Here is a 16997-nt window from a genome sequence, read left to right as displayed (position 1 = left end):
TTAATGCAGCAGTAAAACATCATATATAATAGCAAAACACTGACAGGGATGTTCGTAATTAGTACTTTTACTTTTGATTCTTTGAGTAACTTTTAGGGAAAATACTTATGTAGTTTTATTTCAACATGATGTCGCATAGAACATTGGCTATTTCTGTATTGTTTATTCAATGCCTGCCAAAAAGTTAGATTCTCCTTGAAATCAAATTAAACTATGTACAACATGCAGACTGGAACATTTAATCCCAGGCAAAGTTACAGTGAGAAGTACATTAGCCAGTCAAAAATAAGCAAGAGGAGATTTTTCTTTATATCATTTTATTTTTGACATTATATTTTGTGGTTATGGCGGAGGAAATACAAGCACTTTTGTCCACTGTGCCCTCCACAATTAACACAATATGAGGGTTCCTTGTAGTAGCTTTAAGGTTTTACTTTGAATTACAGAGGAATATATTCAAACTGTGGTATTAGTACGTGTAATTAAAGCATCTGTGTACTTCTTGGGCAGGCATTTTGGTGAAGCAGAGGGCAGGGTCTCTTGATAGACAGGGTGCCCCGTTCTTCAAGACAGACTCAAAGAGAAGAGAAGAGCAACACAGAGCACAGTGACATGATCATAGCATCCAACGGACAATAATGGATTCTTATTTCAGAGGTTGGTAGAATATTTTTTTAGTTTTTCAACCCAAGTCAGGTTTGATCTTTTTTATTATTACTCTCGTTAATATTTTTGCTTTATTTGTTATTGTTGTTTGAGAACTGCAAAACTGTCAAGAATTGAATTCCAGATTTGTATTATAATCTGATTTTATTAAATTTTAGTTAAAAAAGGGTTGTAGTGAAAGTGAAATGATCAAAATATTACAGTTTTTGCCCTTATTCCAAAATGTCAATATTCCTTCCTATTAAGCTATGTCCATGGCGAAGGCTAACGAATATTCCACTAATATTCCCCTTTTAAATATAGCTGTGGATATTAGGGAAAACTGGAATGGCTGAAGGCAGTTGAGCCTTTTTACAGCCTTCCTCTTTCATTCACTCATCCACCTTCTTGAAAAGGTCAAAAAACTGTTGATGAAGCCTTTCAGAATATTTAAAAGTGAGTTCCTCCCTCTGACCAAAAATGTGGGCTTTACTTTTGTGCGTGCATCTCTACCCCAGCCTCGCAGACTGCTGTAAAAAAAAAAAAAAACTCTGGTTGAGATACACACTCTGAATGAGCTGTTCATGAACAAAGAATGACCCTAAAACCTGAAGACCAGGATATCCCATATTTCTTAATGGGAAAATGCCAAACTCAGAATAAGGGCTAATTCAGAATATCCAAAGGAATATGCTGTTAAAATGACCCGTATATTCTGAATAATGTGTGGAAATTAGTTTGCATGTAAATGTAGTAAGTGAGGCATACTGAATTTCAGACTTTCATTTGTCTTTATTTCAACTGTGCAGGCACGATGTGGATGATACTCATCCTCTTCACTCTGCCACACCTCACCTGTGACATGGTCTGCCCCAGCAGCTGCCAGTGTGCTTTTAGTGGTGCAGTCAAGTGTGTTGGCTACACCATCACCGATATACCAAAAAATCTGCCTCTCCGCACATTCCTGCTGCAAGTTGATAACACAAACATGAAGGTCATCAATCAGCAGAGCTTGGCAGACAAGGCTCTTCTGTTGCGTTTCAGTCTGACGAGGAGCCATCTACACACCATCCATCCCAGGGCCTTCCAGGTCGCTCCACAGCTCAAGTCTGTCAAGTTGTCCTCCAATGATCTCTCTACCCTTCCTGCTCGAGTCTTTAGTCCACTGACCACTCTGGAACAGCTGTACTTGGATGGGAACCAGTTGGAGATTTTATCTCCAGACATGTTTGAAGGACTTGTCAAGTTGCTTGTTATGGACCTGAGTCGGAACAAACTGACTAACCTCGCTTCAGATATTTTTGATGGACTGACTGAACTCACGTTCTTGAACCTCGGTAGGAACACCATAAAAAAGCTTCCACCAACCATCTTTCACTCCTTGACAAAACTCACCCACCTCATGCTCTATAACAACGAGCTACAGTCACTAGAAGTTGGGATGTTTGATGGACTTTTCAACCTTGAGGAGCTAAAAATACACCAAAACCAGATTACCAGCATTCCACCTCAGGTGTTCTGGCCACTGAGGAACCTGGACATCCTCACACTGTCCTCCAACCAACTTACGGCAATCCCAGAAGAGAGCTTCTACAACAAGCCCCTGCTGAAAAAGCTTACCATTTACAAAAACCCACTATTATCTCTACCAGACCAGCTAATGGGCCACATGCCTATCATGACAGAGTTTTATCTGTATGCAACTAACCTCACCACTGTTCCTGGAAATTTGTTTGCCAACATGTCTGGACTCCTGTCCCTCAACTTCCATTTAAATGAATGGCTCCATGAGTTGCCTTCAGACCTCTTCTGTTGCCTTCCTAACCTAAACAAGCTCTCTCTGAAATCCAACAGTCTTACTGACCTTCATCCTCAGCTGTTCTCCAGACTAACCAAACTGAGCATACTGGTTCTCAATGACAACAAGCTGCAGAGCCTACCAGAAGACATCTTTCAGGGCCTTGCAGAGGTTTCGTCACTTTCTTTGAATAATAACCAGCTCACAACTCTCCCAGGAGATATTTTCTTGTCAAATACAGCTTTGAAGTTTCTTAATTTGAGTGGCAACCCCTGGGACTGTACCTGTCATATCAGAGGTATTGCAAACTGGATAAAACATAATGAGCAAGTAGTTGTTGACAGGGTAGATGTGTTGTGTGAGAGTCCACAGTACCAAATGCGTCGTACCCTTGGCTCTCTGTCTGATGAGGAGTTCAATTTTTGCCATACTACAAGTGTGACAAGTTATTTTCCTACACAGACACACTTGCACGAGCCAACAAAACCATTACACACCACCTCAACTGGTGCACAAACATCAACCGCTGCTTCAACAACCACGCCACCCAAAACATCAACCACCACTCAGGAAACTACCCAGCAGGTCACAACCCAACAACCCACTCCAACTGCGAAACCATCCAGAATCCGATCGACACCTCCCGAAAACCCCACCACCACCCTGCCTAACAACGAGTGTCATCCCATTACTCATGATTCCAGTAATGGGATTACTGATACTCCATCAACTTCTTTCAAGTCACCTCCTTTCTATGACAAACTGGTGGTTGAACAGAGGTCCGAGTTTGTTCACCACAACCATCACAAGGGCTGGGTCTACGTGTGGTTTCTGCCCTCTAATACGGCCCTGGTTGGGTTCCTCATGTTCTTTCACATCCTTCTTGTGGCCACAGGCTTGTTCCTCATTCTTGCTGCCTTATATGGCCTGTATCGCCTCAACAAGATAATGGTCGGACTTAATGTTAAGCGTGCATGTACTTGAGGGTAAGAAAACATGTTATCAGGCCTGGTGCTGCACAGGAGACCAAGATAAACAGTCCTTTTCCAGAGGTTGCCGTTTATACCAGGTTTTCTTCAAGTGTTACTTTAGGACAGTCTTGGAAAATAGGACTTAAAATATTGGAGAAAAAAGCTGAAAGGTATAATTAAAATACAGTATTTAAAATTATATAATACAGTCCAGTGTATAAGCAGTATATGCGATTATAAAACATAGTTATACTCATGTAAACCAACATTTTTTTTACTAATTGTTTGTTCATAATTTTATATATAATATAGATGTAATTATATGTAATAATATATGTAACACTGCAATGATTAGTCAATCAATCAATCAATCAATCAATATTCGATCGAAAGAAATAATCTGAAACTCTTTATTTTGAAAACTGGTCATTTGTTTCAATCATTTTTACAGCAAAAATGCCAAATATTTGCTGGCTCAATCAATAGTCAGGGAAAGGTTTAGCAGATGAATTGATAATTAAAATAATGATCAACTGCAGCCTAGAATTTAAGTTTTGAGATAAATATGAAATAAAACAGCTTCTTTTGTTGTCTCCCAGTTTTAAGGATACATACCACATGTCAAAAATGCTGATGTCTACAGGTACGATTTCTGTTCTGTATTTCTTTGCTTTTATGACAGTGAAATGTACATAGATTGCAAAGTGAAGCTTCATAAAGCTAAATCAAGCCAGTGTGGTAAATAGTCATCACAATAGTAATCACAAATTGAAGAGATGACGAAATATCATGTCTTAAAAACACCATTTACTGTAACTTTTGAGTAATCGGTCAGTACGTTTCTGAATGAATCATACTATTTGCAAATGTTTTTCTTCCTTCACCATGTTAGAAGATAAGAAATGTTTGGTGGTCTGTGGAAGATTCCTGGCAGCTGCCATGATGACATTCTTCCTGCCTCTCCCTGCTTTAATTATCAGTGTTCTTTTTTTATGTTATCTGTTTACATCTAACCAGTAACTAGTCATTGTAATCTCAAGAAAAGATTAAAACGAAGACAAGTGGACTTTCAAAGACATATAAACAAGTCCAGTTGCCTTCGATTTAGAGTGCACTGTAGTTATGAGTGATCACTAATCCAAACCCTTCAGGGTTCTGAAATTGAAATTGTTGACTGTTATAAATACTTTGGAATCTGCCTGGACGCCAGATTCATTTTTAATGATCATGTTACATATATTAAGCAAACTAAATGTCAAAATTTGATTTTTTTTTTTCTAAAAATAAATATCATGTTTCTCTATGCTACTCGAAGGACTACTGTAAAATCTATAATTGCGTCAATGTTTGATTATGAGGATATTATATAGTAGAAATGAGTGTCAGTTTCTGGAAAGAGACACTTGTATTGAATTTTTCAAATGTATTTTATTTACCACTTTGATCACCACAAGCCAAATGCCATTATGTTTCATTATATTTCGAAAGACTTTAGACTTTAGCCGATATCTCACAAACTTTGTAACTCACATGTAAAGTATGTATTTTTAATTTTGGGGTGAACTGTCCCTTTAACTGAAAAATGTTTAATGTGTGTCCGTAACATACCTGTGCGTCTGTCTGTGCTAAAGCTGTAGATGTTTATTTTTGTATACAGGTCTTTCTGAAAAAGAGAATCCAATTTGAATTTTAAAAATGAATATTCACACACTGGTATTTGATAAAGGGAGTTCAGTTGTTTGTTGAGATGTGGTCATATAATTTAGTTTAATTTGAGGAGGATACAAGGCAATTTATTCATCAAAGTATATGAGAGTCCAAGGCAGTTCTGTCTTTGATGGATTGATCGGAAGTGGCTGAACAGATAACAAAAACATATAGAACAAACTCATTTGTGAAGGAGAGCTGAGGACGAATTGATGAGTCTCACAGCCTGAGGGAAGAAGCTGCTCTTCAGTCTGGTGGTACAGCAGCAGATTTCTGTATTTCCTGCCTGATAATATTATTGATGCTCGGTAGGAGTACTAGTGATGTTCTGGGTGGTTTTGATGATCCACTGTAGAGTCCCGGGCCCTGCACATCTCATGATGCCAGTTCCTGATGTTTCCAGTCAGGATGCTTTCTATTGCTCCTCTGGCAATGGAAGTTTTCCCTCTCAAGTTTCCTTAAGAAATACAGCCGTCTTTACCAGGGTGTGTGATGTCCATGATAGGTTCGTAATATTGATTCCCAGGGAACCTAAAACTGCTGACCTGACCTGAAAATCAGCAAACAGCTCCTTGGTTTTGCTGACTTTGAGCAATAGTTTGTTTTCTGTGCACTAACCTGCAAGACAGTTGATTTTTTATTTATTTTTGTATTAACATTTTATTCACATTTAGTCATGTTAAGTCACATGCACAGACTTTCTCCTTCACCCTCTGATGTAGCCAGCATAGCCGAAGTTATAGCAACTAGCTAGCAGGAAATGCTTTGTTACCTTAAATAAATTATGGATTTCTCTGTGTTTGAATAGTAATGGAAATGCTTGGGATAATGTAAGTACTCAACTCAACAAAATATATAAGATGCATATATAAGATGTCTAGTGTTATGGCATGTTGCAGCTTTAAGAAACCTCACTGCACCAATAAACCAATGTCTGACCACTATTTTCAGTGTGCTGTGCCAGGAACACTACTGCCGTAAACATCTCCTGTCTGATGCTCTTATCTGGATTTCATATATACCTTAAATGGGAATGATGGGAAGAAAAGGGAATTCCCAGAATGAATCATAACCTAGATAGTGGGAATATTACACATTCATCTCCGTAACAGCCTACAAAACAGGAAGTTCTGATTAAATCATCTTTCAGATTTCACAAGCTCAGTGAACAAAGTCACCCCTAAGAATACTCCTTGTTTTGCACAAGAGTGCCTGTAATTTCCCAAGCCTTCATTATGAAACAAAACCACAACAATGTGGACACAGTCATGATTCCCTTTATTTCAAACTTACCATTAAGTCTACAAAAAGACTAGAGAAGATGACTTGCTCTCTAATTTTATCCTAAGGTTTTTATAGAAATGTTTTGAAGAAGAACTTTTGAGTGAATTACTTAAAGTTACAGTTAAAACCAGTTGTGTTGATGATTATACACTGGACTAATATTGACATTCAACATTGTTCTAGGAGGCGAAACAATAAAGAGTTCTCGACTGCTGTACAAAAAAGCCTTCAAAGCTTTTAAACCTTCACCAAATGACAGTGGATGCCGCGAATTCCACAAGAAGTGATTGGACTTTAAAACAAACAGCAAACAAAAGAGGATGAATTGGTGAGCAGCGCCCAAGTTCATTGCTATGACAACGGGTGATTAGGCCTTTCCAGTACGCTGAGCTCACACAACAGTCGGCATACACACTCCCCCTCACACACACGCACACACACACAGACACACAGAGTGAGAGGGGGTGAGTGTGGGGAGAGGAAACCACACTGCAGGGGTCATTTCGAAAATCTGACCACAATAGAAAATATTAACAAAATATTTTTTGAACATCTGACCTTTAGGTTGTCTGTGATGAACTCATTTTATTTGATACTCAGCAGGATTTCCAGAGCACATTTGTAACTCTGGTTTTAGCAGACTACTGGCTGTAGGGTGGAGCGATAATCCTCTTACCAAAAGTCCAATAATTAACTGTTAGGTAGCATTCTGAAAATGACAAAATATAGTTTTAGCTACACATTTTGCCCAAGACAGCTAGAAAAATATCAGTGTCGTGTTTCTCTTTGTTCTTCAATACCTTTCTGCCTTCAATCTGTGAGTCTTGCCCATCAAGTTGGAACAAATTCTGTGATGTTTAGCAATTGGAAAACTCCTAAAATGTAAAAGGATGGGTAAGTATATGGGATGTACGGCAACTCAGACACTAAACTCTATTTTTCAGGTATCTAAGTTCATCTATACTTGAAAAGAGAAGGAGTTTCCAGGCTTTGCCATTTGTTTGTGTCAAACAGGGAGAAATAAAGGCAAATATACTGCTATATTACAGCTTCTTCGTCTCTATCTGCTCACCCTTGACTCACTCAAATTAGGAAACAGTACATGGACGAAATATTGTAAGAGATGCTCCACTTACAAATTATTGGTGAATACTTCACAGGCTCCTGCTCCTCCACCGAGCAGGAAAACAACAATTTAGCTCTTACGTTACAAGAAGGCTTTCTAACAAAAATTGGTACCACTTTATTTGACAGGGTGTGCATAAGTTTGTCATTACCATGCCATGACACCTGTCATGAACATGAGGGAGTCTATGAATGTTTATGACTGTTGTCATTAGGTGTCATTCAGTCAATTATTAAATTGTTTTTTTAATGCAAAGTTTTTTAGAGGTCTTTGTTATGAAAACTTGACACGATCAAACTCTAAATAATAATAATAATAAACTTTCTTATGTGGTTGGTTTTGACACCGGCCTTCATGAGATTATTATAAGGGTGTCATGAATAATTTCCTGGATTTTAACTGAAGTCATAAAGATGTCATTAAATGTTACAAGTAGGCTAACTACTGTCTGCTGTCAACTGTAGCTGGTGTTAGCGAAACAGTTTTGTCTTGGTTAATGTCAAATGACAATGACATCTCAAACAATGTCAGCTTTGCATTAAAATTACAATGTCGACCGACTGACACTTAATGACAACAATCATCAACATTCATAAAGACTGTCATGACATGATTATGACAGTGTAATCAGTTATAGGTAGCTGACATGACTGCCTGAGCAACTAATTGTAAATATGGCCAAGTGCAACATTCAAATCACTGGAATCAATAAACTGAACCAAACGTGCTTGTTTGGTTGAGTGTGCAGATCCCAGCAAAATCACCATGAATTCATGTAAAAAATTGTTAATTTTTTTCTATGAAAATTAAATGTAAAAAATACCATTCCCACTAAAATTGTGACTGTGATATCTGTCAAAATAATGATAGGTTTTTTTTTTCAGCCATAAAGTGAACAGTACTGTAACTCTTAAGAGATGGACACACTAATTACACAATGGTAACTTTTTAACTTATCACCCAGTCTGTCAAAGTATGCCCAGTTTATCAGTGATGTTCTGGTCCAATGTGGACAAATACCTGCGGAAATATCAGAAGTCAAGGTTACAGACTATAATATGGTCAGTTTGGGATTGAGAGCAGAAAAGTTCCCTTTGCTATGCAGTGAATAGCTTAATTATAATGATGGTGTCCTGCAGCAGTTCTGAGTTTCGAGTATGAATTTTGTGCATTGCACCAACTGACAGTCTACGCGTTAACTCCACCCTCACTATCTGTTTTCTGTGGTGAGGTGGTCGTTTGTATTGTTACAAAACAGATGGATTTACTTACGGCGACACAGGAATGTTAAACGCTGCACAACACTCCCTCAACCTTTTTTTCCCACTGGTTTATTGAAGAATGAACCACATTTCTGGCACCGAAGCCAAATCACACCATATTGACATGAACAGACTGAGAAAAACACTAACAAAACTCTACTTCCAAACTAATGGTATGAATATGCACATGCACAGGAGTTCATTGTGGCATTAAGCATGCTAATTAGAAAATTAATTATTTCTGCAACACTGAGCAGAGACTGAGCAGATGTTTGCAGTTTTTTTTTTTGTTTTGTTTTGTTTTTTTTTTTGACTCATCTTGCAATTTGTAACCCCTGAACAGTGCATTATAGTGTGAACGTCCATGACTGCCAAGTGACCAGACTGTGGGTTTACAAGCATACCACTGAGATCATACCAAAGATATGTGCAGCTCATACTTAAAGCTGCACACCCAAATGGGAAGGCATACAAATATACACAAAACAATTTCACAAACAAAAACATAAAACCAACTCCACTGTATTTGCTCGCCTTGTAACCCTCAACATAAATATATCTCTTTTTCCTGGGAGAAGACATGAAAAACATGTAGTTACATAGTTGAAAACATATGGATCCCCTAAGATGAAGCTCTCATACCCCTTTACATGCATTCAACGAGCACAGACACTCATAGGGTGGGGCTTCTCTCTGTTTGATCCCCCCACCACATTTAGCAAAAAATGTGTGTGAGTCTGTGTGAGTGAGAGAGAGAGGGAACGGAGGGGGCAGGGGGACAGCCAGGGGACGCTGAATGCTGCCACTAAAGCCTCGGAAAAAAGGACCCACACATTTCATGAGCTCAGGGCAAAAGCAATAATTTCTAAAAAAAAAAAAAACACTGATGAAGGGAACTGAGTAATGACAACGAGCAGGAAAATGTGATGGTGTAAGAGTTCAGTCAGTTCTGGAAACTTTCATCAGAGGATTTGTGAAGCTGAGGAGGAAGGGAGGACGCACATAAAAGATAACCACACCAGCTCACCGTCTCTTCACTCAATCGTCTGCCACTACGAGAGGTAAGTTCTGTAAAACAGCATGCTGTCCTCATTAACAGAGCGATGATTGCTATTTACCTGAAAAATATTTGTCATTGGTAATGTGGCAGGATAATATCATGGTGAGATTAATCTGAACTGAAATAAGATAAGGATAATAATCAAGTTATGTCAAGTCAAATAATTCTAAGGTACTTAAAAAAGAAACCCTTTGTGCATAATTCCACCCTTGACTTTGTTAAATAATGAGTGTATTCATGTGTAAACTACAAAACTGCCAGTACGATCTAAATTTGCACTGAATTTAGTGTATAAGTGAAATTTTCTGCTCATATATGTGGTTTATTTTGGATGAGTTTAGTCTTAACACTACGTAAGATAGTAATTAAAACCCTTTTATATAAAACATGAATTAACTTCTGTGGCTTGACTATTGGTCTCAGTACTGGCAGTACAGTCCCCCACTTTGCTAACTCAGTGTTTTCATGACAGACAAAATGCTGATCCTTCAGCTATGGTAAGAGGGGGAAAAATGAAAGCAATTAATGGTGAACTGGAAATTCCTTAGCCATTACACTGTACTGCAGACCATATCAGGTTGTCCCAGTCGAGAGCAAACAGTGGTTTTGGTCGCACTGGGACGTTATAATGTACACCAGAGAGGAAGCTTTTGCTGTCAGGTTTTGCTGAATTCATACTTGTGAGGAACCAGAAGAAGCACAAAGGCTGCACAGAAGTGATGCTTGAATGTGGCATGTGACCAAAAGCCACTAAAGCTGCTTAAATCTGTTGTTCCTGACAGTGTTTTTTTTTTTAAATGTAATGTTTTCCACTGCAACACATACAAGGGAAATGGATTCAGATAACACATTACTCAATGTATAGCTGACTGTTAGTTTTCTGGTAGTTATGTAAGATGCCTGGCTTAAATCTAAACTCTGACCTGTCATTTTCACAGCGGTATAGAAAAGGGAAGTGGTGTTTATAATCTAACCAGCAGATATTGCACCAAAAAACTTTGATAAAAAACAAATAAGAATGATGTGAAAACCAGAAAAAGAGAAAGTTTTTCACACTATTTAAAGACATTGATTGAATGTTCATATTTAGATCATCTAGATTTACAACAGACATTTTTCATCCCCTACAATGTGCAAAAAGTCTACTGTCACTTCAGACCCTCACTAAGAAAGAGCATCCAGATTTCTTGGCTGAAATCCAGTGAATTATGCCTTTGGAGAAATACCTTCACACTAATCAGTACTGTCTCTTTTTCAACAACAACTCAACAAATTATCAGAATAATTAAACAAATGTTGTGTTTATGTGACATGTTGATGTGGTATCCACACTCTAGCTAGTTAAAAAGAGGGTGAAAAGAAACAATCTGAAACTTTCAGACCAAATATAACCCAGTTTTCAACAAGAACGAGATCTTGAAATCTCAGTTGGTGCTCACTGGGTACTGGTGTTTAAAAAATTCTTACGCAGAAATACAAAGAGTAATGCTTTTTTCCATTTCTCCAAATCTTACTCCTCACTCCTGTGCTGTCATGGTTTTCACTGGCCGATTAAAGGTCCACTTGTATCGAATCATGATTTTAAAAGAAACTGTGTAGACTACATAGTATAATGCATACTTAAGTGACTAAGTAAGTAAAATGACAGACTCATAAAAGTACAAGTACTCCAATGAAATACATAATAATTACAGTGATGTGTGTTGTTGTAATGTGTTACTTCCACTTGATAACTAAAACTACGGGTTAATGTTATCAAGAGTAAAGGTATGGAGTGCTGTAAAAGAAAGAGTACTGGTAGGGTTAAGAAGAAAGCGTAACACATGTTAAAATAGCACAATAACATAACATTTTACTAACAATGAAAGCTTTATTTTCCCACTGAGAGCAGAGACCAGGCACCCCACTGCTCCAGTGAAAGCAGACACGACTACAAAATGTATCAAAAATGGGAACAGCTGTGTTGCAACAGGATGTATTTTATGATCCTCTATCTTCTGATGTGAAAACAAAAAATGAAAGAAAAAGGAAAAGAAAGAAAAAGACAAGGAGAAAAAGAAAGAAAAAGAAAACAGATCTGGTACTTCTGTTTCATGAAAATAAATCTGGTTCATTTTCCTCTGTGGCTGAGCCTATTTGAGGGACTTACAGGTTTCTTTAGAAAGTTACTTCCTTGGAGAGACTCTTTCTGCACCCTAATATACCTCAGGCACTGAGAAACTACTCATGCTTGCCAACCTTAAGTTGCAGCACTTTAAATGGATTTGTGTGGAGAAGCAGGTCATTGTCTTGGCACAGCTCTGTGTTTGGAGTCTCCTGCACCATTGCAAACAGTGAGCACAGCCTCCGCCACAGCCTCAAACATGTGCAAGCAGTCATGTTGAGAAGCTGTAGACACAACACAGAAATCATTTTGCTTGTGGCGGCAAACCTAACACTACATTCATTTAAGGCTTTACTTCTAAAATCACTCTGCAGCAAACTTGTCGAGCATATGTGAGCTCCAAAACTGCTGCTGAAGACAAATCCTGAATAAATGGTTTTAATGCCAAAAGCCTGCTAAGCATGGTGATTCACCGCCAATCCTGTTCACAATGCTGACGGGCAATGCTCCGAGCCACTGGCAACAAAGTTCAACACTGGATCAATTTATGCAAATGTCTCCGTTTTGGTTAAAAACAAGAATGCTGAGGCTGCAACATGTAGGGACTGTTACTAATTAGAGTTGCCTTCAGTATAACTGCTGTGTTATGGTGGTGATTTAAAGGGCAGAGAATCGCCCCTGGGGCTCTCTTCTCTCAGTGAGAGGACAAAAACAGACCACTGTTGGAACTTTTGAACATTAAATCTCAAAGAGTGGTGCAGTAAAGTAAAAACAGAACAAGGCTTGAATTAACAGTGCACTGATTCATTTCTCTTCATTTGCAAGAGTAGATCCTATCAAAACACAGCTGACAAGTTTTACATTTAAATTTGAACTTTACTAGAGCTGCAAACGTTTATGTTTTGTGGTAAACTTCTGTGTTTTGTCACGATTGTTTTGCGTTCCTATGCTCAGCTAGCTTTAAGACCAAAGCCCCTTTTGCATATATATGTGCTGGCCTGACTTTACTCCGTTTGACTCAGTGTGTCAGCCTGACAGGGCATGACAGGGATTTGAATCTCCGTTACAACAGGGCTATCCACTCAAAGTTGTGTCTTTCATTGGTATGCACTTGTCTTGAATGAACTGGCTTTAAAACAGTGGATAAGTATGTTTAATTTCCTATTTATCATTTATAATACTTCACAATAAAAGTTCCCCACTATTTTGTTATTTAAAAGCTTTCATTTTGAAGCAGCAAAATCAGGAAATGTGTTTTCATCAGCAGTAACAAGACTCCTATCCAGCTCAAAGCAAACATGAAACAATAAAATAAAGCATTTAAATATAAAGTACATACAGCAGTACAGGGGAGATTGATTTAAAACCAAAGAGGTTCAGTTAACAGTGTGGTAACAATGCCCTTTTTTTCTGTTCTAGGGAAATAATGGACCTGCCCCTGACCTTTCGTGTACTTCTACTTCTCTTTTGTCTCAACCCGGTTGTTGTGGCATGTCCAGAAGGATGCATATGTCAAGGAACCAAGATCCTCTGCAATGGCCTCTCCGACGTTCCCACAGATATGCCCTCATCTACCACCATCCTCTACTTCTCCAATTGCAGTATCTACTTCCTAAAACCAGAGGACCTGGCTGGTTTCGCAAATGCCCTTGGAATGTTTGTGGTTAAAGACACTGTTTTGAGGGAAGTCCGCCTGGGCACATTTGATTCCACTATAAACATTGGTGCCTTAGGCTTTACTGGCACCGAACTGCAAGATCTCCCTGAGACCTTGTTCCAAAATCTTCAAAAGCTTGAGAGTCTGACTTTGAAGGGCAACAAGCTCCTGGTGCTCCGACCTAATTGGTTTTCCCTGTTGACAGATCTGAAACTCCTGGACCTCAGTAGTAACCTTTTCACCTCTGTCCCAGTAGAAACTTTTCACCCTCTTGTTGAACTGAGGTACCTTATGCTTGCTGGAAACAATATCAGTCATCTATCGAAAGACACATTCAAGGGTCTTTCTTATCTGAAAACTTTACGGCTTAACAAAAACTCGCTACAAGAACTCCCCGCTGGCATTTTGGATGACCTTGGAAACCTGGAGGAACTCTCCCTGCATGACAATCTAATCACTCATCTCCCCCGCGATCTGTTCTCGAAGAATTTGAAACTCCAGAAGCTGTTCCTCTCCCACAACAGGCTCACATCTCTTCCTCAAGGAATCTTCTTAAATCTACCCCTCCTTTCCCAGATCTCCCTGTATGAAAACCAGCTGGAGACTCTGGGCCCTGGGGTGTTTGGGCCTATGGCCCTGCAGGACTTGTGGCTGTATGACAACAAGCTGAGCCATGTGGAGGATGATACATTCAAGAACCTGACTCAGTTGCGTCTTCTGGTGCTCAGTCGCAACCAGATCAGCTATGTATCTACTGGTGCCTTTAGAGGGTTGGAACAGCTAGGAGAGATATCACTTCACACCAATCTGCTCACAACCCTGCAAGCTGGAACCTTCCAAGGCCTGCCCAATCTGGTCAACATTTCCTTGGAGCACAACTTCATCAGCTCCCTCCCTTTGGGTTTCCTCCAGGACCTGAGACAGCTGGGACAGATAGACCTGAGAAATAACTCCCTTCCAAACCTGCCACAGAAGAGTCTAGATGCCATCACTGTAGCATCAGAAGTACTCCTGCAGCAGAACCCCTGGAGATGTGACAAAGATATTCTGCCACTTAGAGACTGGCTGAAACAGCACCCATCCAAGGTCAACCAAACTCTTGTGGTGTGTGATACACCTTCAAGTCTGAACGGTGAAGTAATTGCTCTGCTGGCAGATGAGAACTTAATGCCTGTCAGCACTACTGTGGAGCCTGTGTTGACCCCAACAGCAAAGAGGAGGAAACCCCATACCCCTCCAACCAGACGAAGCACTTCCTCACCTGCTGCCAGGACCACCCCCACCTCAGACCATGAGGAGGTCACCAGCAGTGGACAAGGGGAGAAGGGAACGGTTTCTAATGACACTTCAATCATCCTAATCATTGCTGCAGTGGTGTCAACTGTCATTATCACCACTGTCATCATCAGCTGTGTGTGCTGGAGGAGGAACAAGAGAGGCAGTGGAAACATAGGCCGCAGGAATAAGAACTCTGTGCTGTAGACCAGACCACCCGACATCTCAGAAACCCAAGAACTTTTAGGGCCAAGGGAAACTGTTCACTGATTACTGTGGTTGACATGGAAAATGTGGAGCCTAGAGTTCATCTTAGAGCCTCGAAGGCAACAGAAATTACCACTTTAGCTCCATTCAGCTGTACCAACTAGTACAGAAAAGTTCATTAGCTTTCAATTTTTAATGATGAAATTTACCAAACAGTATTCCTTTCATGTGTGCTGTAAAAAGAGAATGGACATCATATGTACTAACTATAAAAATGCCCTCGCTGTCTTGTGGGCAACCTGGACATTTTGGTGAATGTAACCTCAGATGCACTGAAACAGTGTTTTACAGTTCTTTTAGTAAAATTAAGACTGCATTCAGTATTTTCTTCAACTTCTTTTCCATTTTTCAGTACTAATACTTGCAGTTTGACAGTGGCTTTTTGTGCTAACAACAATACATTTAGTTGACAGTTTGTTTTTTTGCAAAATGGCTATCCATGAAACATCAAAAATAATTTTGACTCCACTGTAACATAATTCATCTCATGGTTTCTACACTTAACAATGCAAAATGCTACTATACATTCAATAAATGCACTACTTTTAGTGGGAGTAAGTTTATATTGTGTTAATTATTTCCTGAATTAAGTGGTAATACAACTTCATCTCCTTGAATTTAGGAAATTATTCTTGTCCTTCATACACATAGGTATTTAAACACAAATAAAGGTTAATGGTATAGTTCTGGTTTTTTAAGTGTATGAAGTACTTTTCCATAGTCAGTGTATTGCCTACAATGTACTATGGTGGTGGACACAGCCCCACAAACAGAAGAACAAACAGCAAAACATGTTTTAGCCAACTGAAAACAGCCACACTTGAAAATATCAATATAATTTTTGAGTGTACAAAATCTAAATACAGTGTACATTTAAACTGATATAGATTTTTATAGGTGGGCATTTTTTAATAGTCTTCTTCTGCCCTCGTCTACAGCACAACATTGCTTAGCCTCCTACACCAGTACTTCTACCGCTTCTACCTCATACAGCCCCACTTAAAAAATCCAAACTATTCAATTAGGAAGTAGCATGACACTGACATCCTGTCTTACATTAGATAATAAAAACCCTCAACCTTATTTGTCTCTGAAGGACAATTGGTTTGCAGCAAGACAGATGATTAAAAAAAATACATTAAACCTACATAGGGTACAACAAAGGGGAGACAGGGGAGATAAGAACTAAATGATCTGGGCTCAGGAAAACAATAGTGAGCTCAGACCTATAGCTAACCAGTATGTTTCTGATTATTTGTACCAATCCAGTTTATGGAATGTACAGAGGAAAAAAAACAGTTCAGAAACTGTAGATTTAAAATTGTGAAGGGAGGGAGGGACACCATGATTCTTTACCACAAACCTTTAGAGCTGCATTCACAACAATCTGTATTTTTTCGTGAGGCAAAGCTTTGTTGTTTGTTGTGAAACCTGCAATGGAGTGATGATGTACATTTAGCCACTTATCTAACCTCTGTCTACATTCCTCTTGATTAAATCAATTATATACAGACTGCCATCTGAAGGAAGGAAGTCAGAATGATGTTTGAAACCTTTGGCTAAAATCCAAAAAAATACACTCTTTGTTTTTCATGCAATCACAGATACCAGACAAAACAAACAAGTCACAAATGTTGTATTTAACATTGACTTCATTTGTATGCAGTGATGGCAGAAGACACTGTTTTGAAAACTATACTATAATATATAACAACATATAACATATAATAAAACTATAATATGTATAATATTGAGAATTTTGAAAACAAAGAGTTTGTGAATGTAGTTAAATATCAGTGATAAAAAGAAAATAATATATCAATTTTGTCATTTTGGAGACA

At 38.7% G+C, this 16997-nt stretch overlaps 2 protein-coding genes across 2 annotated transcripts; both read left to right on the top strand.

Moving 5' to 3' along the window:
• The first annotated feature begins 478 nt into the window (after positions 1–478).
• LOC146324112 (uncharacterized) lies at positions 479–4668 on the top strand. The gene is made up of 2 exons (XM_084723396.1): positions 479–657; positions 1455–4668. Exons 1-2 carry the CDS (start codon positions 639–641, stop codon positions 3425–3427), a joined length of 1992 nt encoding a protein of 663 aa, XP_084579522.1. The 5' UTR covers positions 479–638; the 3' UTR covers positions 3428–4668.
• Positions 4669–9457: 4789 nt separating this feature from the next.
• LOC146324111 (uncharacterized) lies at positions 9458–15575 on the top strand. Its single transcript, XM_084723395.1, has 2 exons — positions 9458–9854; positions 13377–15575. The coding sequence occupies exon 2, from the start codon at positions 13384–13386 to the stop codon at positions 15094–15096; it is 1713 nt and encodes a 570-aa protein (XP_084579521.1). The 5' UTR covers positions 9458–9854; positions 13377–13383; the 3' UTR covers positions 15097–15575.
• Positions 15576–16997: the final 1422 nt, after the last annotated feature.

Source organism: Lutjanus erythropterus, chromosome 7 (genome assembly GCF_056507025.1).
Source record: "Lutjanus erythropterus isolate fLutEry1 chromosome 7, fLutEry1.hap2, whole genome shotgun sequence".
Classification (NCBI taxonomy): domain Eukaryota; kingdom Metazoa; phylum Chordata; class Actinopteri; order Lutjaniformes; family Lutjanidae; genus Lutjanus; species Lutjanus erythropterus.
The sequence above is the reverse complement of the archived record's forward strand: the minus strand, read 5'-3'. Positions and strand labels throughout refer to the sequence as shown.